This window comes from Aedes aegypti, chromosome 2 (genome assembly GCF_002204515.2).
Source record: "Aedes aegypti strain LVP_AGWG chromosome 2, AaegL5.0 Primary Assembly, whole genome shotgun sequence".
Classification (NCBI taxonomy): Eukaryota; Metazoa; Arthropoda; class Insecta; order Diptera; family Culicidae; genus Aedes; species Aedes aegypti.
In genome coordinates this window covers 221,654,838-221,678,591 of record NC_035108.1, presented here as the reverse complement: position 1 = coordinate 221,678,591, position 23,754 = coordinate 221,654,838, and the positions used below count along the sequence as shown (strand labels likewise).

Sequence of the window (23,754 nt, the reverse complement as noted above, 5' to 3'; positions counted from 1 at the left end):
ATGTGGTTACTCCAGAAATGGTTCTGGCAAGGCTTCATTGTAGGACAGGTTATCGACTCATGGAGGTTTCATTATGGAAACCATGTTTGTAGAAAAGCTTTGGATCCATATCGATAAATCAAAGAGACACTTCTGGCTAACAAATAATAAGGAAATCGTAAAAGTATTTGTGAAAGATTGTTTAAAGAATACTGAGAAGGTAGAAAAATAATCTCCGTAGGATTTTTTTTATAGAAATTCATCAACACATTTTTATGTGAACTTTGCTACGGGTAACAATCCAAAAATAATTGAAAATTTGCCTCAAATTGTTGGAATCCTGCTACAATTTGCTTCAGCATTTATATTCAAATTATATGAATAATTTCTAAACTTAACATCCCTGAGGTACTAACAGGAACCTCATTACAATCTTCTATAAATAAACCCTGTTATTGCACTTGAAATGTTTGTTAAGAATACTGTAAATAACTTATTGCTTCCTATAAAATTAATTGGGAATTTCCTTCCAATTGTTTTCAAAATCCTCTGAATTTATTCAAAAAGAAACAAATCAATTCTTTCTCTGATTCATTTATTAAGTCTGACAGATATTACCTTCAACATCCCATCCTGAAATATTTATCGAAATGTCTATAAATTATGTTGAAAAAATAAAATGTTCAGAGAAATTTCTAGAACATGTTCACTACAAATTCTCTCTACTATCTCATCCTGAATTTCCTTTGATAAGTTTTCAGGAATTTGTTCGACATGTCAAATCTATTCTTATAAAATGTTTTGTTCACCTTGATGCAATTGACCAGAGCTAAGTATAATTTTATTTAATATATCAGTAAATCTGGTGGCAGAAGTCCATAAAATTTAAATTATTAAGAAATTTAAAAATGTCTTTCAAAGTAATATGTTGAATTTCAATATCATTTGAAAACCTTTGATGCTGGTTTATGAAATAAAAACAAAGCAATACAACATATTTTTGAGAAATTTAATTTTGTGATAATACGTTTTGAAAATGTCAAACGAAATTTTTACTAAAGGATTTAAAGTTAATAACTCCAAAATAATATCAGAAGTAAAACAGTTGGGCCTTTGAATGAACGTAATCACCAATAATGGCAGAGGGATTTGCGCTAAATTATTGTATCTTGAATTTGTAGGAGCATTAACTGTACACAATCAAATATAATTTCTTTTTTTTTGACAAAAAATCGGCAATAATTCTCGCATCATTTATTATCTCACTTTAACACTTTTAACTGAGAATACTAATGGGTTTTCATGTTATTTAACAGTTCTACGATTGAGAGAAGATCTTCCTCTATCTAGTGGTGATAAATTTTAGCTTTGTCCAATCATGTGCTTGAAAACAACGAGCTACACAATCGGTGACCAATGGCTTTCAAGATGAGATCATAAGTTATACGAGAATTTAAGTGGTTTATATTTTATTGTTAGTATAAATATGGATAAACTTGGAATCATAATTTTGCCAACTATTCATAACTTGGTCAAAAAATTCACATATGATTTTCTTAGTTTGTATTCGTCCTCAAAATTAAGGCATTTCTTTATATCTTGTATCCCTTATAATAGCTGCTGATGACAGTATTGAAATTAGTTGTCAAGCTCTTCCATGAGCTCCTCCCAAACAACTACACCTAGCATAAATTCCTCCAGACTACCAAGTTCCTTCCAACACTGTTGACCACTACCTTAGATAAACCAGCATCCTTTTCTCACTAAATTTGTTCGACGCGTATTGACCCTCAAATCTTAGATTCTCGTCCATGCTACCGTTTCCTCCAGACTACACCTCAGCCTCCAGGCGATATCTCCATAGGTATTCCAGAACCTCCAGAACCTCATATTATTCCATGACATGATTCTACCCCATTACCCCGAATCCCATTACACCGAATGCCATTAACCCGAACGTCATTACTCCGAATTCCAAAACCCCGAGCGACCCATCACCCCGAATGACATTACCCCGAATTCCAATATTATGGGGAAATGTGATCAATACCATCATGTCAATATAATTGTAAATTCGGGGAAATAGCATTCGGGGTGATGGAATTCGGGGTAATGGAATTTGGGGTGATGGCATTCGGGAAAGTGGCATTTGGGGTAATGGGGTAGAATCCATGACATTATGGCTATGATGTTCAGGATAAAAAATCATGAATTTTGAGCCGTCGCATGATATGAGTGAGTAGGATTACAAAAGTGTCCCTCAGAGGCCCTGTCCCAACCGATTCCGGGATATCCGGATGTGGCCATAAACTCATACTGGTACTTGGCATTATAGCTATGATGTTCAGGATAAAAAATCATGAACTTTGAGCCGTCGCACGGTACTATTTTTTAAGTTTCAGAAAATGTCCTCTTAGGATAGGGGAAGTGGTGGTAAAATGAACAGGGGTGGTAAAATGAACAACGTGCCTTTTACCGAGAAAAATCAAATTTCATCATTTATCATGCACGGACGATTTAAAGCACAATTCGGTGTGTTCGGGTTGATACAAAGGTCAATTGAAGTGAAAATTTCAACGAAAACTAAGAATTTAGAAAATCGCGTTTGAAAATTAGAACTGACGTAAGTTTTCGCTCGGAGGTCTAGAGGTTTTTCAGTGAGGTAAATATCGTTATGATATGATGCCAATTCTGATATCAAATTACTCTTTGAATGGGTTACAATCCTTAAAGGATATATTTTCGGATATGCAATGAAAATTTTCAAAAATATTTGTTTCGCTCACGTTTTTTGCATGATGTTTATTTGACCACCAACAGATGTTCATTTTACCCACATAGTGCAGGTAAAATGAACATTTGGATCGTTTTTCGCTAACGATAAAAATATGTGAAAATTTAGCTATTTTAGTCTGAATTAGTGTCGCTGCTTTAGATAACATCCCTACCTTTGATGTTGTGCGATAGAACTACAGAAATTCCTCGTCTTTCTATTAGAAACAAGATGATATCCTTAAGGTGTTCATTTTACCACCCCTTCCCCTACATTCAGGAACCGGTGCACAATGGACCGAATCGACAATTTAGCCGGAAACAAGTGTTTTCTCTGTTCTCGTCGATTTTAGACGTTCGATGTCTTCAGAGAAGTTATTCGTAATTGAGTTTTACATCTTTTAAGAAAAAAGTTGAATAGAGTGGCCCTTATTTAAGTTAAAATTTTGGCTCAAACTTTTTTTTTATTGATGAATTTTTGTGGCTGCGCTCTTCTGCAAACTTTTAGAAAATGTTATTTTGAACAACTTTGTTGAAGACACTTTTGATCTAACTGTGGTTTGATAAAATTTTTCTTTTGGTGGCATTAGAAAGGCCATACAATAGGCAACTTTTGCTGCAAAAACTGTGAGAACGTAATTTTTGCAGATTGAGAAAATTATATTCAAAAATACACTTAAAAACTCAAAATTCGCCTGTAACTCACAAAATTTTAAAGTTAACGGAGTGCTGCCATCAGCAAAGTTGTAGATTTTAGTCAGATCTACAACTTTTTCATATGGTACTTTATGGAGAAATGTGAAAAAATTTGCAGAAGAGCGCAGCCACAAATTTCATCAAAAAAGTTTGAGCCAAAATTTTAACTTAAATAAGAGCCACCCTATTCAACATTTTTCTCAAAAGATGCAAAACTCAATAACGAATAACTTCTCTGAAGACATCGAACGTCTAAAATCGACGAGAACAGAGGAAACACTTTTTCCGGCTAAATTGTCGATTCGGTCCATTGTGCGGTGCCAAGTGACCGGATATCCGAAATGGCCAGAACCAATGAGAATCAATGTCATTCGACCTTCTGGCATCTTTTTATGCATAGAAAGTACACAATGAATAATTTTCTTACCGCTAATCTTGAAAACATTACGTGAATCATCACTTCCAGAACGAATACACCCGATTTGAATCCGAAATAATTCCGGAACCAAGTGGCCAATCCGATTTCTTCCGGAACATAATAAATTTTAAAGAGTATGCGGTTCGTTTGAGACCAAAATATCTAAAATCGGTCCATAAATGGCTAAGCTATGATTTTTTGAAGTTCATTTTTTATGAAAAGTCAGACGTTGGGGGTTTGAGAGTTAAGGGGATCTAAATGATACCTAACCGGAGCCTGTGGAGTACCAGAGCGTCCTCCACAGTATTGTGCTCTTCCTGCGCTACCCGGAGCAATGGCGCAGGTGACCTTGTGTTTCTTCGAGATAATCGACTGCCCTTCTTCAGTCTCAAGCCTGAGGCTAAAAAAGGGCGGGATTATTAATACGTTGTAATTTAGTTTAAATTTTCTCCTTTATGGTTTCGCATTATGCGTTTTACACACCGATCTGTTTTTATAGCTGCTGCTCTTTTTCGTGCGGAGATCGCAAAAAGCTTAATTCTGGGGTAGTGGCTGCGGTTAGGATAGCTTAGATCAAACTTTAGCATAAAATATCAACAACGATCAATCTTTGTATAATCATGCAAAATGGTACTGCTCAAGTGGCACTAGTACAATAACCTTACTTTTGTAAGGGGAATTTTAATCTAGGTAACCTTGTGGACCCAGTTTTTGCTACTTTCAGCAAACATGAAATGGCAAACATGCGTGCCATGCCTCGTGCATGCGTGCATGTAAATAGCGCTATCGTTGCTACACTCATTTCTAGTTATCTTACCAGTAGCGTAGCTAGGGGGGTGCGGATGAGGGTGCGGTGCGCACCGAGTCCCAAGTTCTTGAGGGCCCCGAAATCATGGTGAAAATTTCTCATAGCATTAGAAATTGAGTTTTTGACAATCTGAACTGTATCGAAGCAAGGAAAATCAGGTTCGGAGGGGTCCTGAATTGGAAATGAGTAGGGGCCCCTACATCATCTAGTATATTGATAAAGGTAACGTTTATTTAAACACTGTAAAACAGAACATAGTGGTTTTGGGATCAAAAATATTTTTTTCTGTTAATCATCGAGTATCAGGGGGCCTTTATAACTTGAGCCAAAGAAGCCAGGTACTGGCTCGGACACATTTTATTTACAGCCATATTATGGACTAAGCTGAAGTGAATATTTCTATACAATATTTTATATATATTATTAAAAAGAACCAAATCATACTTCGATAACGCGAAGAAATTGTCTAAGCTCTAAGCCTCTGTTTCCTTTTTTCACATTAAAATGAATCTTGATATAAATTCTCGAGGTTCCAGAGATTGCTACGCTACTACTCAATAGGTTCATAGATTTTCATCTTCAGGAATTCTTGTAGAGATTCATTCAAAGCTTTCTTCAGATATACGTACAAAGACTTCTGCAGGGATCTCCCAAGAACTCTTATGGAGATTCTTCTAGCAATTCTCCCAGGAATTTGTCTTGGAATTTCTCGAATGATTTCCTAAGATATGCTAAGAGGAATTCCTTCAAAATTTGCTCCAGAAAATCCTTAAGCAGTCCAACAAAGAAATAACAACGAAAATTCTTTAAGACATTCCTTTAACGATTTCTTTAGGTATTACACTGAAATACCTTGAAAATATTCTTACAGATTTTTTCCAGGAAAATTAAAAAGATTTGTTCTACAAATGGTGTAATTCGTGTAAAAAATCTTTTGTGAAATCATACAAGGATTCCACAAAAATCTCTTATGGCAATTACTTCCAGCTGTTTTCAGAACAAATGCTTCAACAATTACCTCACTGATTATCCCAGGTATTGCTCCATCAATTCTTAAAGAGATTATTCCACAAAATGTTTAAGGAATTTTTCCAAGAATTTCACAATAAATTCAACCATGGATTTCACATTAACTCCTCCATAAATAAGGATTCCTTTCAAAGATTTCTGGAATTATTTTTCAAGTAAATTTTATTGGTATTCTTCAATTACCGTCAAACGGGGCTTCTTTTGACATTATTTCCACATTCTTCAACTTTGAGGATTTGTAGCTCTAAAAGTTATTAATAGATTTCGATAATTCTTGTATATATCTAAGTTGTATATGTGCATAGCAATTGTGCAAAATATGAGAAAAATCCATCAAGAAATAAAAGTTGCTTGAATAGCGAAAAAAAATGTGTCCTTCAAAACGAAAAAGGGGCTACTTTGGACACTTTAAGAAATCAATACGATTTTATAATAAATGATTTTTTCTCATAAATTTCAAACTGATTCAATACATTATTGTTCATTACGATGTTTTACAACGATCTTTCATCGATAAACATAATTTAGAAAATTGTAAAACTCGTAAATATTACACAATTTTAACACTTTTCTGCGAAACATGCTAGGGTAACGTATATAATTTGGACATGCATATAATTTGGACAGGCTGGTCGTTCTATGCTCATTTCTAATGAGATGGTGAGGAATATATGTACGAGAAATCATGTACTGCATTATCAATACACAATCCTACTTATTTATGATGACCATTTTCATACCAATTACAAATTAGCTTCAAAAATATCGAAATTGTAAATTGCATCAAAAGAAAATCTGTGAAACCTACGAATGCAAGATGTACATTTCAAGAATATACATTAAATGCAATAATTGAGCTTAGAATTGGCATTCATAAGAAGTTAAAAAGTGGAAATATGATTAAATATGCCTAAAATTGAAGCTGAATTCATATAAAATCTTAACATGAGCATATAAGGCATAAATCAGGTGATGTCCAAAATTGATTATGGTTTTTGATCAGTTGATATAATTTGGCCATCTGATGAAACACACTGGAATGTTGCGTGCATGCATACATGCAAGCGTATTTCGTGGATCTGATGATATTTGCTTGCATTAAATGAAATTAATGATTACCGTAATCCGAGGTAACATTGATCATTTTTTTGAATATTTCTTAAACATTTCTTTTGAAAATGCAAATGTTGCATTTTTTTTTTTGTTTTTAAAACAAGTACTGCCACCCATAGCTCGTGATTATATACTGTATTTTGTTTTTTGAAAAAATTGAGCATGTTTAAAAAAATGTTTTAAGCGATTTTTTTATTTAGCTGATATGGGGTAACATTGATCACCTATGCATACAACGTTCGGTAATATTGAAAATGTCGTTACTTACTTAAATCATGGCCTCTGAAGCCGAATATGAAGGCCAAACGCTTACAAGTCATTTACTTTATGAGTTATTTTAAAATTAAAAACACCTCAAACCGTGGAATACGCCTAAAGGTAGGCAATTTCTCTAGGGAATTTTACATTCTTAACAGTAATTCGGTAATGTTGCCTAATTGAGCATACTTGAGGAAGTTTTGACAACGGAATCGTTTTCAGCGATGGCGTTTTCAGTAAAAACCGCATTTTCCTTGCTCATATCGTTTGCAGAACTTATGTGAGACACGAATCTTCGGTAGTGTTGTCCTTAACCATTAAAATCATTGTTTCGAAAAATTGCCAAATTTACGTATAAGGTAAACGCAATTTTCCCACAAATCGCCACTTTTATTAGCTCATGAATATATAAAAGAGAAGCACCATTCAGGATTTGGAAATGTTCCATCAATAAATTATAATACGAACTTTTTACTAGATGAGTCATTCCTATCAATGTTACCCCAAATCGCTTAAAACATTTTTTTAAACATGCTTATTTTTTTCAAAAAACAAAATACAGTATATAATCACGAGTTATGGGTGGCAGTACTTGTTTTAAAAACAAAAAATTGCAACATTTGCATTTTCAAAAGAAATGTTTAAGAAATATTCAAAAAAATGATCAATGTTACCCCGGATTACGGTACCAAAAACATTTAGTGTTTAAAACCATAAAATCCTAAAGCAATTATTCCTGTAGCTCCTTAAAGAGTACCACTCGAGATTTTCAAGGGATTTCCTCTAGCAAATTTTCGTTGGATAATTTTCCAATTATTTCATTATTAGTTGCACTGAAGACTCATCAAGAGTCTAGAAGAGGTCCGGAGATAATTGAAAGACTTCTCTCTTCTAGAAATTTATCATGTATTTCATCAATGATATCTTTACGATATCGTTTAGAAGTATGTCGGTTCTTTTTAAAGGAATACCCTCCAATAAAATCTGAAAAATTTCCTTTCGTCTTCTTGGCCAAATTCATTCATAAAACAAAATTGTACATTACTGAGCCATCTCTAAAGGTAGCTAAGTATTTAACAAATTTGTTAAAGCAGAATTGCAGTCTCTTGTTCAGAGCGTTGACTAGCCACTGCCGACTCAACTATCACATGGCAAATATGCAGCGTGCTGAATCATTTATAGAATTCATAGAATTTATAAGTTACTAAATGCATTTTCTCACGTGCGCATGCAATTGTGAGGAAAATGTAAATTTCTCCACAGTACCTAATTAACGATTACATAAATCAATGACTGAAAATTTGCCGAATTTCATTTTCATTATAAATGTTGTTAAGAAGATGTAATTTTAGTTTTTTTTGTTATTTGGACTTCTTTTAAATGCATTTTGGGAGATTGATTTGCCATACACTTACATGACTATTTCGAGGAACTCGCCTCCAACCGTTGCTTCGTCGCCACGTCGGAGACGCTGATTGGGATCCATCTTTTTGTAGCTTCCTATTGTTTTGTTGCATTTTTTGTTGATTGTGACATGTGATTAGCACATCCTGAAGTAGGTCAGCCGTTGCAGCTGGATGGATTGCTGCGACAGGATGTCGTTGCAGAGAAGCAGGTGGTGAAGGAAGCGAAGGTTCATGTTTTTCCGTGATAACATCACTTGATTCGCTGGAGGAACAACTATGAACTTGAGCTCGTCCTGCCTCGCTAGGAGTGGGGCTCGTCAGTCTTTCGTTTTCGTCGCTGCTGCTAGTCGTGGTGTCCACTGGCGTTGGCGACTGTAGGCTTCGATTGCTTTCAGACTTTATGCTAACCAGTCTATAAAAATCTCGAGTAAAATTTGTACATGCTACTTCCTCATCTTCGGAATACACTATCTGAAAATGAAAACAAAGGTATACATGTTTTCAATTGTTTCAAAATAGTCTCGCCTTCTCCTACTACATTATATCAACAAAACTTTAACGCAAAACTTTATCTGCCGCCATATAAATCTACCAGACGATAATCTCCCAAACAATAAATCCATTCTCACTTTCCCACTTGCAGGTGCAATTGCCAAGACCAACAAATTAACTCCATTAAAACTTACTTGTTCCTGTAATAGTGCTGATACGTCTTCCGTTTGTGTTTCGCTAGTGGTAAGAAAGCTTGAATTCCAGATCCACTCATGGCTGTCCTCCTCCAGGGCTGTAGCCAGCTCTTCCTGTGACATGCTCCAATCTTCCATCTCAGCAGTGCACGGTTCTGCCGAAACCAACCATTGCTCAGGCTCTTCAGGCAACTCTTCCAGATGACCCTCTTGCGTGGGTTGGGGCTGACCGGTGCTCATCGTGCAGTATCCTTCGTCGCGGCTTTTCGCAGGGCTAGATGTGAGCGCCGCATTTTGTGCTTCCAGATCTCGAACGCGGTTTTTCAGAATGGAAACTTCGTCTCTTAAACAATCCTCTGCCACCAGGGCGTCCACCACTTTCCTCATTATGTCGTCCAGGCAGGCTTCGTACTGCTTTACTCTTTGGTGTAGGGATTTGTTTTCGTTCTGAAGGATGAGCAAACTATTTTCCTGTCGTTGGAAGCGTGCCTGTGAAATTAGAGGGAAATAACGAATCATTTTGGTTCAATTTAGGGAAACTTCAACTTTATACCTGTAATGTTTTGTGATCCCTGCAGGCTTGTATCGATCTTTTATCCTTAGTTTTGATAACTTTGTTCATTCTGGAATATAATAATATCGAAAAAAATTAAATTTTATCAGTGTTATATCAATATGATTTTTTTGTGGGAACAGGAGACCAGAGTATGCAACCATAAAATTTAAAAGATTAAACACTTAAAAATATCTTAATATGGGTTGTCCCAGAAAGTATGGTCACGACTTTACCATATTTCGATTTCAAAACTAGCACAGGAAAAATCACACATTTGATCTCAAGATCCATCTTAAGGAGCCTTCCTTAGCCGAGTGGTTAAAGTCTGCGACTACAAAGCACAGCCATGCTGAATGTGGCTGGGTTCGAACATATTTGCTTGACTTCTATGAACAATGTAATGTTGAAAAAATAACATATTATCGCTTTGAATTTTTATTTACAAGCATAAAAGTTTATGTATTAAGGTTTTACGTAATTTCTTGGGTAAAATAAATTTTGATCATGTTTGGTATTTTTATATTGAGAATCTACATCTACGAATTGTGAAACATAATAAAAAATTAATTGCAAAGTGAAACCAAAATATTTTTTTAAAAGTTTAGTAAACATTCATAATGGGAGCACCCCATTCTCCATTTGCCTTGCTACGACTCTGTTTGATATTTTTTCCTGCAATGCTGGCCTTGAATGTTTCCAACGGCGAAATAATATTATAATATTTTTGTCTGATGGCAGAGATATGAGCTCTGAACCATTGCAATGCTCTTTTTTTTAAGGAAGACATATTTTCAACCCCCCCCCCCCCCCCCCCCCCTTAAGACTCTTTATCCCTTGCTACGACCTTGTAGAATATTTTTATTTATTAGTTGAAGAGTCAGGCTTTATGGCTGTGAAAGAAATTTTGAAATCGAATGACTAGTTTTAGAGTAATGGCTGTTAAAAAATCTGTGTAACGCTAATTTATAGCACCGTTTCCTGACAGTTAATATTACTTGCAAAGCAGACACTTATTGATAATTAAAAAAACCCTCTAATTGTCAATTCAAATAAATAAATATCTCCTTTCAATTTTCAATTCTTCAATCAATATATTACCCTTTTATTATGGCGGAAATGCATTATATTAAACTAGATTAGCACTAAACAACGGTAAAATATTGATGTAGACAAGTAAAACAATAAATAACCCATCGAAAAACATGTTATTATTGAATATTTGGTGAAAAAATCACTTTGGGAGCAAAAATGTCAGCTATTCTCGTACTGTACTTCAAAAACCGCCACTGGTGTCTCATTTTGGTTTATTATCATGATTTTGTTGATGATTTTTCTAAATTTCACTCTAAAATTTTCGTTTACGAAATAGGTGGCACACTTGCCCCAATAACCATATATTTCAATCAAACTGGATTTCATAATAAAACTAAATACTGTTTTTGTTCAAATGTCACCAAATCTTACACATTTGAATAGTTTCACGATTTACGTTAGAAAAATCTGTTAATAATTTACCTTTTACCTTGTTATTCAGCCATTCCATGAAAAACCGATCTAGTGAGTCACCGAATTCCGTGAAAATTTGCTATTTTGTTCCTTATCTGAAATAAGGATACACGTATTTTTGGATTTTTTGATTAGGATGACCATTTCCGAAGTAGAGTGACCAGAAAAATCGCGATTTAGTAAAATTTTTATTCAAAAAAATATTATAACTTTTGAACCATTCGATCGACTTTCAATCTTTTTGAACGAAATGAAGGCTAACGATTTTGACTTTTCAGGAAAAATATAAAATTTCACAAAAAGTTTGTTTTTTACATGAAAAAAAACTCAATAGTTTCCGTTTTTTCGTGTTTTGAAGGCCTCGGGACCAAAGGGGCTATTGCTGTTCTCATTTTTTCTTTAAAGTACAGAAAATTTGACGTCTACTGTCTAATTTTCAGCGATGTATGTTTTTTTAGTTTTTGCGATATATTTTTTTGAAAATAAAAAATCAGTCATTTTTCATCGGCACACTCTGTAGGTCTCAGCGCATTAGATTTTTTATATAAAAAAATCATAACTTTTGAACAGCTAAACCGATTTCCAATATTTTTTTATGGAATGAAAGCTTAAAATTTCAACTTTTCAGACAAAATTGAAAAATCTGACAAAAATATGTTTAAACGCGAAAAAATATATAATAATATATTTTTTCGCGTTTAAACATATTTTTGTCAGATTTTTCAATTTTGTCTGAAAAGTTGAAATTTTAAGCTTTTATTCCATAAAAAAATATTGGAAATTATAGCTTTATTAAGAAGATTTTGTAAAAAAATATAAAAATTTCAAGTTTTTTAAGAAATTTTCATATATTTTAATGTAAAAAAATATGTTTTCAAAGATTTCTATTTTTTTCTATTTTTTCTGAAAAGATGAAACCTTAAGCTTTCATTCCATAAAAAAACGTAAACATAAACGTAAAATTTTCTGAACTTTCAAGAAAAAATGAGAACAGCAATAGCCCCTTTGATCCCGAGTGAAGGCCTCGAGTGAAAACACGAAAAAACGGAAACTATTGAGTTTTTTCACGTTAAAACCCTATTTTTGTGAAATTTTATATTTTTCCTGAAAAGTCAAAATCGTTAGCCTTTAGTTCGTCCAAAAAGATTGAAAATCGGTCGAACGGTTCAAAAGTTATAATTTTTTTAAAAATAAAAATTTTGCAAGGTCGTGATTTTTTTGGTCACTCTATTTCGGAAATGGTCACCCTAATCAAAAAATCCAAAAATACGTGTATCCTTATTTCGGATAAGGAACAAAATAGCAAATTTTCATGGAATTCGGCGACCCACTAGATCGGTTTTTCATGGAATGGCTGTATTTAGAATCAAATAAATCTTATGAAAATCCACTGAAATTTGTGTGTTTTTACAAAAGTCGATGTAAAAACGTGAAAAATAGTGCAATTTTCATCATCTTTCGATCATTGTGTTGTGAACTATAAGGGAACATATTGTTAAGCTCAAAGAGAAAATATATTTTTTAATTTTTTCTGTGCCACCCCACTTGCCCCAAAGTCCGCTTGTTCTTGAATTCACGTAAAAATATGCATGAATCTAAAACGCGAGTTTCCCATTCTAAAGTCAGGGTATTCGACTCTAGTAATTTAGAAAAGTGTTGTTTTCATTCCTTTTTCCTATATACCTGAAAATATAACATCTTAATGTTGTCTTAGATGAAGATAAAAACAGGATTTTTTAATTCTCCATTTTGCCAGGTACTTTTCTGAAAATTCAAATAAAATTTGCAACATCAAATGTATGAAACACATATTATTCAAAAAGGTGAAACTCATCACATCGAAAGATTGCGAAAACAAATTACTAGTTGACAAGAAATGAATTACGCTGTGCTGGCCGAATAAAAATTGTTATTTTCTGAATGTTGATTTATGTTTTTAATGTGATTTATCGAACAAAATTATCACAAATGTTGCTACAAATACTGTAATATGAAAATAATTGTTTTATGGAAATACTATTCATATTCTTCGTATCAAAGTCATTCCAATGCTTTGTAGGACACTTCTAGGATAGATCATCACTCTTTTTGATTATTACGAAAAGTTCATTCTATGAGCCTCTCCAGTTTTTCCTTGAGAAATTCATTCAAGAAGTACCGTAATCCGGGGGCAAATTGATCATTGGGACGAATTTGATCAGGTCGGTACCGAAAAACATTTCCTCCCAAGGGTTCTGAAGGTTTCGTTGGCACGGTAATTCAAGAATTCTTCCAGATATTTCATCAGATCTTCTTTTAACTGTTTTCTTATAAGTCCAGAACAAATGTAGTATTGTACTACCTAGTATTGTACTCCCTGTTCCTCAAATTTAGCGAAAATCTACAAGGGGCAAATAAATAAATGGACTTATATTCAGTGTAGTTATCTATGACTTTCCGTGTTTCAGATAGTTTTGTAACTCATTTCTCCTAATAATCTAATGGATAGCAGTTATAATCGAATAAATACTAATGTTATTTTAACAAGAGAAAACAAGCATGAGCATTGATGACCGTATAATTCGTAGTTTCTACTCCGTTATTGACCTGAATAATCAAAATTGTACAGGGAACCAACAGAGCTTGGGAGTAGCATACAATTTTCAATGTGCAATTTCAAGAACTCCATACTTAATAATATCAATAATGGCCCCAGCCACGTCCTTACGGTCATCGGGTATGTGATGAGATTCATGTAGCCTCAATTCAAGAAGTTATCTATCAGTGTTTCGATATTTGTAATGTCGAACTATTCAGTTTTATTATTCATTTTCTTATTCATTGTCGTGACCCCTCACCCCCCCCCCCTTGACTCATACTGTTGTAAAGTGACAAACGATTTAGTTAATTATATTAAGATTTGTTCTGGCCTAATTGTCTAAACATTTTTATGTGGTTTGTCAAGCAAATTTATAAACTGAGAATTGTGATTTCTACAAGTTGTTTTACATTGTTTAATGTTCAATGAAATTGAACATTATGGAATGGATTTATAATGAAATTCTGCTTTACGAATTTTACCAGTTATCTTTAGGTCGTTTATTCAACTCCCGCATAATAAACGTGGGCTTAGGGACAGAACGTCGAAAGACAAAACGTCGAATGCCCGTACTACGGAAGCGCTGATGATGATAAAGACGCTTTTTACGCAACCCCTTAAAGAAAGCGCTAGTTCTTGAAGCTTACCACATGCTAGTGCTAGTGCTGGAGTAAAAAAAAAATAGGCTTTGCCCTCATTAAACTCCGCGCGGAAGCGACAAATGTCGTATGAGAAAAACATTATACTATTGATCTGAGACGAGACTCGCGGAGACGGTCTTCTTTTTCTACGATTGCTGAGTTTTTTTTCTTATTCCACTCAGTGTTTACATCAATCTTGCGCAAGTCGTTCAAGCTCTCACATGGCCATCTCAGCAAAAATCTTTTGAGTTTGCATCACACCGAAGCATAAACGGCATTTTGAGTGAAATTTCATGCCAGCAAATGTAGCAGACATTGTAAATAACTAATCTTGAATTTAGGTTTATCAGCATCTTTGGAAAAACTGCTTCGCTGACTGAGGTTTTTTTATAATAGTTTATTTTGAATAAAATATTTTTCACTTTTTCATCCATAAAAACGACGGGCTGCATTTGACGTTTCGTGATAGCGGAATCTGGGCTGCACATGACGTTGATATTTTTCCTCTTCGCGAGTCTCTCTCAGCTATTGATAATCGTTAATCGTTGTGTCTAATAAAATGTGACTAAATGTTCTAGCAATTACAGAAATCTGGATTAAGTAATACGCACTTAACACCAGATTGATAGGTAAATCATGAATGTCGTATTCGAAAACGAGTGTGTATCGTGCCTAAAACGGTGTTTTTGGATGAGCTGTCAAATCAGCACCTTCTCCAGCACCAAAATTTTGGCTTCACTCCTGTTGTTCGTGGATGACAGCCGATTCAGTCCTGTGTTTTAACGCACAGCTCGAACGCGAGTACCGTAATCCGGGGTATCATTGATCAGCGGGGTAACATTGATCGGAATGACTCAACTCGTAAAAAGTTCGTATCATCATTTATTCGTGGAACATTTCCAAATCACGAATGGTGCTTCTCTTTCTTATATTCATAAGCAAAGGAAAGTCAGGATTTTTGCGAAAATTGCGTTTATATTATGCGTAAATTTATCAACTTTTCGAAACAATGATTTCAATGGTTAAGGATGACACTACCGAAGATTCATGTCTCACATAAGTTCTGCAAATGATATGAGCAAGGAAAATGCGGTTCTTACTAAAAATGGCATCGCCAAAAACGATTCCGTTGTCAAAACTTTCATAAGTATGCTCAATTAGGCAACATTAACGAATTACTGTAAAGAATATAGAATTCCCTTAGGAAATTACCTACCTTTAGGCGTATTCCGTGGTTCGAGGTGTTTTTATTTTTAAAATAACTCAAAAAGTAAATGACTTGTAAGCGTTTGGCCTTCATATTCGGCTTCAGGGGTCATGATTTAAGGAAGTAAGGACATTTTCAATATAACCGAACGTTGTTTACATAGATGATCAATGTTACCCCATATCAGTTAAATAAAAAAATCACTTAAAACATTTTTTTAAACATGCTTAAATCTTTCAAAAATCAAAATGCAGTATATAGTCACGAGCTAAGGGTGGTAGTACTTGTTTTAAAAATATAAAAATTGCAACATTTGCATTTTCAAACGTAATATTTAAGAAATATTCAAAAAAATGATCAATGTTACCCCGGATTACGGTACTACAGCTTCCTCAGCCATGACGTCAAAATCATTGTTGGAGATCTAAACGCTCAGGTTGGCCAGGAGGAGAAATTTAGACTCAAGAATATTTCAGCTCTCATTGGCTGACGAACGGAAACGGTCTACGACTAATTTATTTTGCCACTAAGAATATGGGCATTCGTAGCACCTGCTTTCAGTACAGCTTTCCTTGCCGATACACCTAGAGACCACCACAGCAAACAGAATCACAAATCGATCACGTTTTGATTGATGGACGGCACTTCTCAAACATTATCGACGTCAGGAATTATCGTGGCGCTAACACCGACTCTGATCACTATCTGGTGATTATAAAACTGCACCCAACACTCTCCGTCGTTAATAGTGTACGGTATCGACAGCCGCTCCGATATGACCTAGAGCAGCTTAAGCAACCGGATATCTCAACTGCATACGCTCAGCATCTCGAGGCCGCATTACCGGTAGAGGGAGAGCTGAATGAAGACCCTTTTGAGGACAGGTGGAGTACAGAGAAAGCAGCCATCAACAATGCAGCTGAGAGCAACGTCGGGTATGTGGGACGGAGTCGACGGAAAGATTGGTTCGACGAGGAATTTAGGCAGATTCTGGAGAAGAAGAATGCATTGCGGGTGGTCATGCTGCAGCTAGGGACCCGGCAAAACGTAGAACTTTATTTGGAACGTTATAGACGGAAACGGCAACAGCAGACTCGCCTCTTTCGGGAGAAAAAAAAAGTCGCCTGAAGGAGACAATGTGCGAAGAGATGGAACAGCTGTGACGGTCTCAAGAAACACGGAAGTTCTATCAGAAGCTCAGCAACACAATGGCTTTGTGCTGTGAGCCGAGATATGCAAGGATAAGGATGCGAGCATTTTAACGGACGAACGTGATGTGATCGAGAGGTGGAAGAAGCACTTCGACGAATACCTGGATGGCGCTGAGAGCACAGGCAATGAAAGTCGAGACAACGAAGGAAATACCTACGCCAGTGCTAGGAACGATGGAAACAAACCAGCCTTTACATTGAGGGAGGTTAAGAATGTCATGCACCAGCTCAAGAACAATAAAGCTGCTGGTAAGGATGGTATCAGAGCTTAACTCATAAATGGGCCCGGAAGGAATGGCCATTTGTCTGCATCGGCTGATAGGCTCAATCTGGGAAACAGAACAACTAAAGGAGAAGTGGAAAGAAGGGATAATATGCCCCGTCTACAAGAAAGACGACAAGTAAGAATAAGAGAACTTTCGAGCGATCATCATTCTAAATGAGGCTCATAAAGTGTTATCCTAGATCATCTTCCGACATCTGTCACCTGTAGTAAACGAGTTCGTGGGAAGTTACCAAGCCGGCTTCGATGACGGCCAATCGATAATGAATCAGATCTTTATTGTACAACAAATCCTCCAAAAATGTCGTGAATACCAGGTCTCAACGCATCACTTTTTCATCGATTTCAAGGAGGCGTACAGTAAAATCGACAGCGAAGAGCTATGAAAAATCATGGATGAGAACAAGATGCTTACAAATCTGGTAAGAGCTACTATTGGAGGTAAGCAAAATTGTGTGAAGGCTCCAGTTCGATTGAAGCCTGCCGAGGACTACGACAAGGTGATGGACTTTCGTGCCTGTTGTTCAATATTGCGCTAGAAGGTGTTATGCGAAGAGCCGGGCTCAACTGCCGGGGTATGGTTTTCATGGCAGACCTTGGTGTACCTGAAACGCGAGGCAACAAAAGTTGGACTGATGGTGAATGCGTCCAATACAAAGTATATGTTAGTAGGTGGAGCTGAGCGCGACAGTGCTTGCCTAGGAAGCGATGTTACGATAGACGGGATACTTTTGAGGTGGTCGTTGGTAAATTCAAATTTTTTAAAAGTTAAAACAAAAGTCCCAGCGAGATAATTCGGAATAAGTTTTGGAAGAGTCCACAAAATGTCTGGGAGAATATCACATATAATTGATGGAAGACTTTATGTTGAATTTCGAGCAAATTTCTTGAAAAATTGCCAACGAATTTGCAGAGAAAAATAGTAGAATATACGATTTAAAAATTAAATAAATTTATGATGTTTTTACTGGAGCTTTTCACTTTTTTCTTCTTGCGGAGTTGAGTGCAATTTGTGTTGTCTCTTTTGTAAGAAAAAGGAGCAAAAAAAAATGAATTGAGACTCAAAGTTAAAAAAAAAAACTGTTAGAAATTGTATGCAGAGTACTCTTAAATCTTCTCGTCATTATTAATAACACTTCCAATAAATATCACTCCTAGCGTCTACTACCAGACAACGAGATTTACCCTTCCTCTTATCACGGAAGCATCCAAGGAAGAAAAACTGTTTACATTTCCGCAACTTGTCTGTTTGTATAGCTTACACACCGCATCAGAATCCATTCTGTCTCTGTTCACCTAGAGGAAAACCGAGCAGCCTTACGATTTGAGCCCTTTGCTCACTCACTGGCTTCAACGAAATTCCACCCGCTACCGAAAATACCCGTGAACCCATTTGGCACGTGTTTGCCGAAGAGATTACTGTTCATCACAACGAAAAGCTGATGCTGTGCAAACAAAGGGTCAACAGCAAAGATTTTCCTGCTACGCATTATGAAATCCCTCGTTATGCGTTTTGGAGAATTGGGTGTTTCCGGCTGGTGGGTGGTAGTTAAAACCAAATTTTCTACAGCCAACAAGTGATTCTCTTTGGAATTATTTAACTGACTGGTAGATAAAGGTTGTATTGTTTAAATATGTTCGTCTTATGGTATTTTTATATAAATATTACAGTTGGTAGTTGGCTTAGTTACTCTACCACGAAAATCTTGATTATTGAATTAACATATATAAATATTTTTGTTAGAACTTAAAGTCTTAAAATTATTTCTGAATATGGTGATCCTTATTCGTAGAATGACCGATCCAACATACGTATAAAAAAGAAGGTTCAAATGAATACAATCTGCACAATATTTTAATGAATGCTGTCCGTCTTGAGAGTGCTACAGCAAACTGAGGGGAAGGAAAAACTGTTTACACAGAACACATATCGAACGTCTTGACTTGTTTGCTAATGAGATGAGCAATTTGTAACTAGTAGTAAAATATACGTTTTGCACACAGAAACCTTCAGCCTGTTAAACAAAATACAAGATGTTTGCTTTAGCTCCGTTTTTTGTCTTTCTATTACTTCAAGGTACCGTAAGACGGGGCAATATTGACCAGCGGGGTGACACTGATCGGAATGATCCTCCTCGTTATCAATACTTTTTGTTCTCGTCATAAGCTCGTATGTAAAATTTAAGGTTTCTGTGAAAATTGAATTATGTTCATGCGTACATTTTCCGACTTTTCAAAACAATGATTTACAATGAATGAGAACAAAGAAAGCAATATATGAAAAAGCTGGCATCGCTGAAAACCATTTCGCTTTCAAAACTTTCATAGGGGGATTAGAGGCATAATAAACATACGGGGCGAAATGGACACCCGTCAATATCTGAGAATATGCCTACTTCATCAAAAGTTCGTACACTGCATGAAAATTGTAATGCATTTGAAATGTTTGACGGAATAAAAGTTTATTTTTTGCTTCAATTGCCCTTCAAAACTTGACTTAAAGTTTTTCTCAGTTTCATATTGGCACATAAGCAAGGCCGTGGAAAAAATACAATTTTTGAGCAAAGTTACCCAGAAAGATTCTTTTTAGCTATTATGATTGAGGGAGAGCCGTTTTACATGTCGGAACGATTGACAGTCATTAAATATATTGGAATCAATAAATTTCATGTAAGTGTTCATTTCGCCCCGATACCTTTTTACCAGCCTTGTTTTCGACCCTATTTTCTATCTCGTTTTTCTGACATATGATATGATTTTATCATCATGAATGTTAGCACGTCGTACTAACATCAAATTTGAAAACTAGCCAGGGCTAAATTAAAAACATTGCCATTTGATGGTCCTAAACCGAACATTTGCTTAACTTAATCCATTATGCCCCTAATTCCCCTAAGTATGTTCAATTTGACAAAATCAACTTGAATAATGAATGAAATTGCCTATCTTCAGGAGTATTACGCATTTCAAAGTGTTTTTGATTTTAGAATAACTATAAAAGTGAATGGACTTGTGAGAATCTGGCTTTTTTATTCTGCTTCAGGAGACCTGATTTTATTATGTAACAGTTATTTCAATATTACCGAATATTGTTATCCCAAATCAGCTAAATAAAAAAATCTCCTGACACATTTTTTTATGCATAAAACTTTCAAAGGCAGCATCCATTTATTGCGTAACGTTTAAATTGGAAACATTAAAACCCCAAGAGACGTAAAAACAAATATTGTTTCAAGTTTTTTTTTTATAATATCGCAACATCTGCTATTGAATACTTACATTTCTAAATGTTCCTTTATCTCTTTTTCTAGGGTTGGTGAATTGCATTGGCTCTGAAATGAGAAAAATAAAACAATAGTTGAAACTTCATTTGTTCAATTACACACAAGCATTAAAAATGTAGCGATGAACATGCCCTATTTTAGAAAATTTTTGCATAGAGCGCTGATCAATATATAATAATTTCCAATTTTGCTTGCTATCACTGAATACCATTTTGTCAAAAATTTCGAACATGACTGTCAATTATTGTAGATTTCTGTGTGATGTAGACTTTCAAATCCCATGATACAAATGACCTCAAAATTGCATAATTTTATGCTCTGACCAAACTCCATCAAGCATGTTGCCTGTTGAAACCTTTTTGTATTTTTGAAAATTGTTTGAAAAATTGTATTCTTATATAACCTACAAATGCCTGGGTTTATTTAAAGTGTAATATAAAAAATCATACCTTTTATATTTTTCTGCTATTAACCTATAATAGAAGAAGAGCTTGGTGGTAATAAAATAATTTCAAACCTGTTTTTCCGTTAATTACACGGAAAATAAAAATATTTTCAGAAAAATATTTCAAATTTATTATTTTAAAAAGTACCGTAAAAACTTGAATTTTAATTATTGCCAAAAATCAGTAACTAAAAGAGGCTTCAAGAAAAAAAAAGAAAAAGGATAGAGATGTTCAAAAATAAAAATTATAAAACTCAAACACCAAAATTCATAGATTTACGAATAAAAATAAATCATTGTCCAAAACGTGTTTAGAACGATTTTAGATAACTGAAAATGATATTTAGATCGAAAATAAAAACTTGGGTATTAGAGGGTTAAGTCGAGTAATGTAAATTTAAAAAAAAAATGAAAATAAATATTTGACGCATATTCATCTCATTCATGTTTATCTTGCTTTTGCGTAAGATGAATTTGTTTTTGAACCTAAGTTGAAACTAGCGAAACCCATTCTCATGGTGTCTACTCATTTACAGAAATGAAATTCCCTGATAATTCCAGGGTTTGAAAAATAATTCCAGGTTCAAGAAATTCTCAAAAATATATAAATGATTGATTTTTTTTTCATTTTAGATTACTAAAAATTTCATTTTCAAAAATAGGAGTTCGACTTCGAAGCCTTCAATTTTGTCAGAACAGAAACCACGACATGAGAGTTTAATTTCTCATTTGAACAGACAATTATTTTAGAATATTTCTAAGATTGTTTTGGAATTCCAAGGGACATAACGACAAGTATAACTTTTTGTTTTGCTGTCAATTTCTTCTACATATGGCTCCGAAGATCTCTTAAAGAGTTTGATTTGTAATCTTTCACGAATTTTCTGAGCAATCCCTCCAAAATATTTTTCCAAAGATCATTCCAATTCGTTGATTTTCCCTAGGACTTCCTCCAACTTTTCTATTTAGAGCGTGTTGGAGAATTCAAAAATTTTCCAATTTTTTTTCGCTTTTAATTCCCAAGGAAATCTTCAAAGACAGGGGGAAATCTGCAAACAAATCCCCTGAGAAGGTAACTCAGGGAATGCGGGGATGACGCACCAACGACGACCCGCTAAAACCAGCCTATGCTCTGTACCTGAGCAATTCTTTTTGGATTGCTCAAGTGGTGTACAGTGCATCGACATGACCCTTGGACTCAGACCCTTATCTCCCCGGAACCACTTTACGGTATTTCTTCGGAGAGGGGCCAGTGCTTATAGCACAACACATGTAGCAGAAGAAGCCAAGGCAAACTGCTTCTCTTAGCCGACTTACACAATGTTACAAGGGATCAGCCTCGGCAGGGCTAATCCTCTGCAGCCAACTCTTGGTCGGCGCGCCATAGGCGCTGCAATTCTAACATAATGTGAGTGACAGCCATAGTTACTACACTCCAGCACTCGGCATCCACCCACATTCTCTCTATTATATTGTCTGGGGACGCGTCTCCTCCGCATGTAGCGAGCATGCGACCTCTCACAACAATGGAACGGAGGCAATTGAACACGACATGCTCCGCTGTTTCCTCCACACCAGCACAATTGGGGCATGCAGAAGATTCTGAGTGCCCGAACCTATGCAGGTACTGTCTATAGCAACCATGTCCTGACAGAAACTGCGTCAAGTGGAAGTTCACTTCCCCATGGTTTCTTCCATACCAATCTGACACATTTGGTATTAGCCGATGGGTCCATCTACCTTTAGTGGTGTCATCCCATTCCTGCTGCCAACTTCTGAGCGTTGCCTCTTTACACATGATGCCACACACCGTAGATGCCCTTTTACAGGCATATTCAACGTGGCTAGCGAAGCTGAGCTTGTCATCGATCATTACCCCAAGATGCCTAAGGGATCGCTTGGACTCTATGGTGCAATCACCTACCGAGATAAGCGCCCGTTGCTTGGACTTGCGGTTGTTGACCACCATCACCTCAGTCTTGTGGCGGGCCAGTCCTAGTTTCCTAGACTTCATCCATTCCTCAACTAGGGAAATAGAGTGCGCTGCTGTCAACTCTACTTTCTCCATCGATTCACCATAGACCACTAGGGTGATATCGTCGGCGAAGCCAACAATCTTAACACCCGTCGGGAGGGGCAGCCTTAGTCAGGCTTCCCAAATGTACCGCCTCAAGACAGTATTCCGAAGGCTGTCATCAACTGCTTCTCACGACAGCCTTCTGAATGAACTATCCATGACAGCCTACCATGAGGTGGTCATGCGACATGTAACGATGCCGTCTTGTTCAGCACACGGCAGTTTGATCACATTGCATGTAGTGTGTTCGTTTTCCGATGACAAGCTCGGTTGTTCATTCATAACATGTCCCGTACACCCGAGCGTCGTACAGGCAAAATGAATATGCAGTCGGGGCCTCTCGTGTTCTGTATTTGGCGCAATGTGATACGTCACGCTTAAACTTTTTCACACGTATTTTTTTGAATCTTTAAAATGTTTGCTCTGCATTCACTAGACTATGCACCCACAAGATGTACATAGTTTTGGACATAATCATATTATTAATGATTTTTAAACCATGTTGCTCAAATTATGTTCATATCCACACTTTTGTACAATATTGTAATCTTATGTGTAAAATGTTTAGCGTGATTCTCAAATTTCATGACAGCCCACGACAGCATTTTCGCGATAGCAAGCTCGAGTAGCCGAAGACTGTCACAGTCCTTCTGTGGCTGTAATGTGAAACAGCCCGTTCGGCTCGCTATGGCATGATCACGAATGCTGTCAGCTGAGTTCGTTAGGCAGCGACTGTTCCAATACAGCCAACATTCATGCGCGTGTGTCTGGTTGCCATTACGTTCCACGCTTGATGCGAAA

General features: G+C 35.8%; 1 protein-coding gene across 2 annotated transcripts in view; it reads right to left on the bottom strand.

Moving 5' to 3' along the window:
- LOC5567692 overlaps window positions 1–23,754 on the bottom strand; it is a 309,374-nt gene that overhangs the window by 5,549 nt on the left and 280,071 nt on the right. For both annotated transcript variants that reach the window (XM_021844102.1, XM_021844103.1), the window contains 4 exons: window positions 20,427–20,479; window positions 9,719–9,788; window positions 9,166–9,654; window positions 8,489–8,950 (listed from right to left, as the gene is read on the bottom strand). In XM_021844102.1, the coding sequence (XP_021699794.1) occupies window positions 8,489–8,950; window positions 9,166–9,654; window positions 9,719–9,788; window positions 20,427–20,479 (1,074 nt within the window). The remainder of the gene's footprint in view (window positions 1–8,488; window positions 8,951–9,165; window positions 9,655–9,718; window positions 9,789–20,426; window positions 20,480–23,754) is intronic.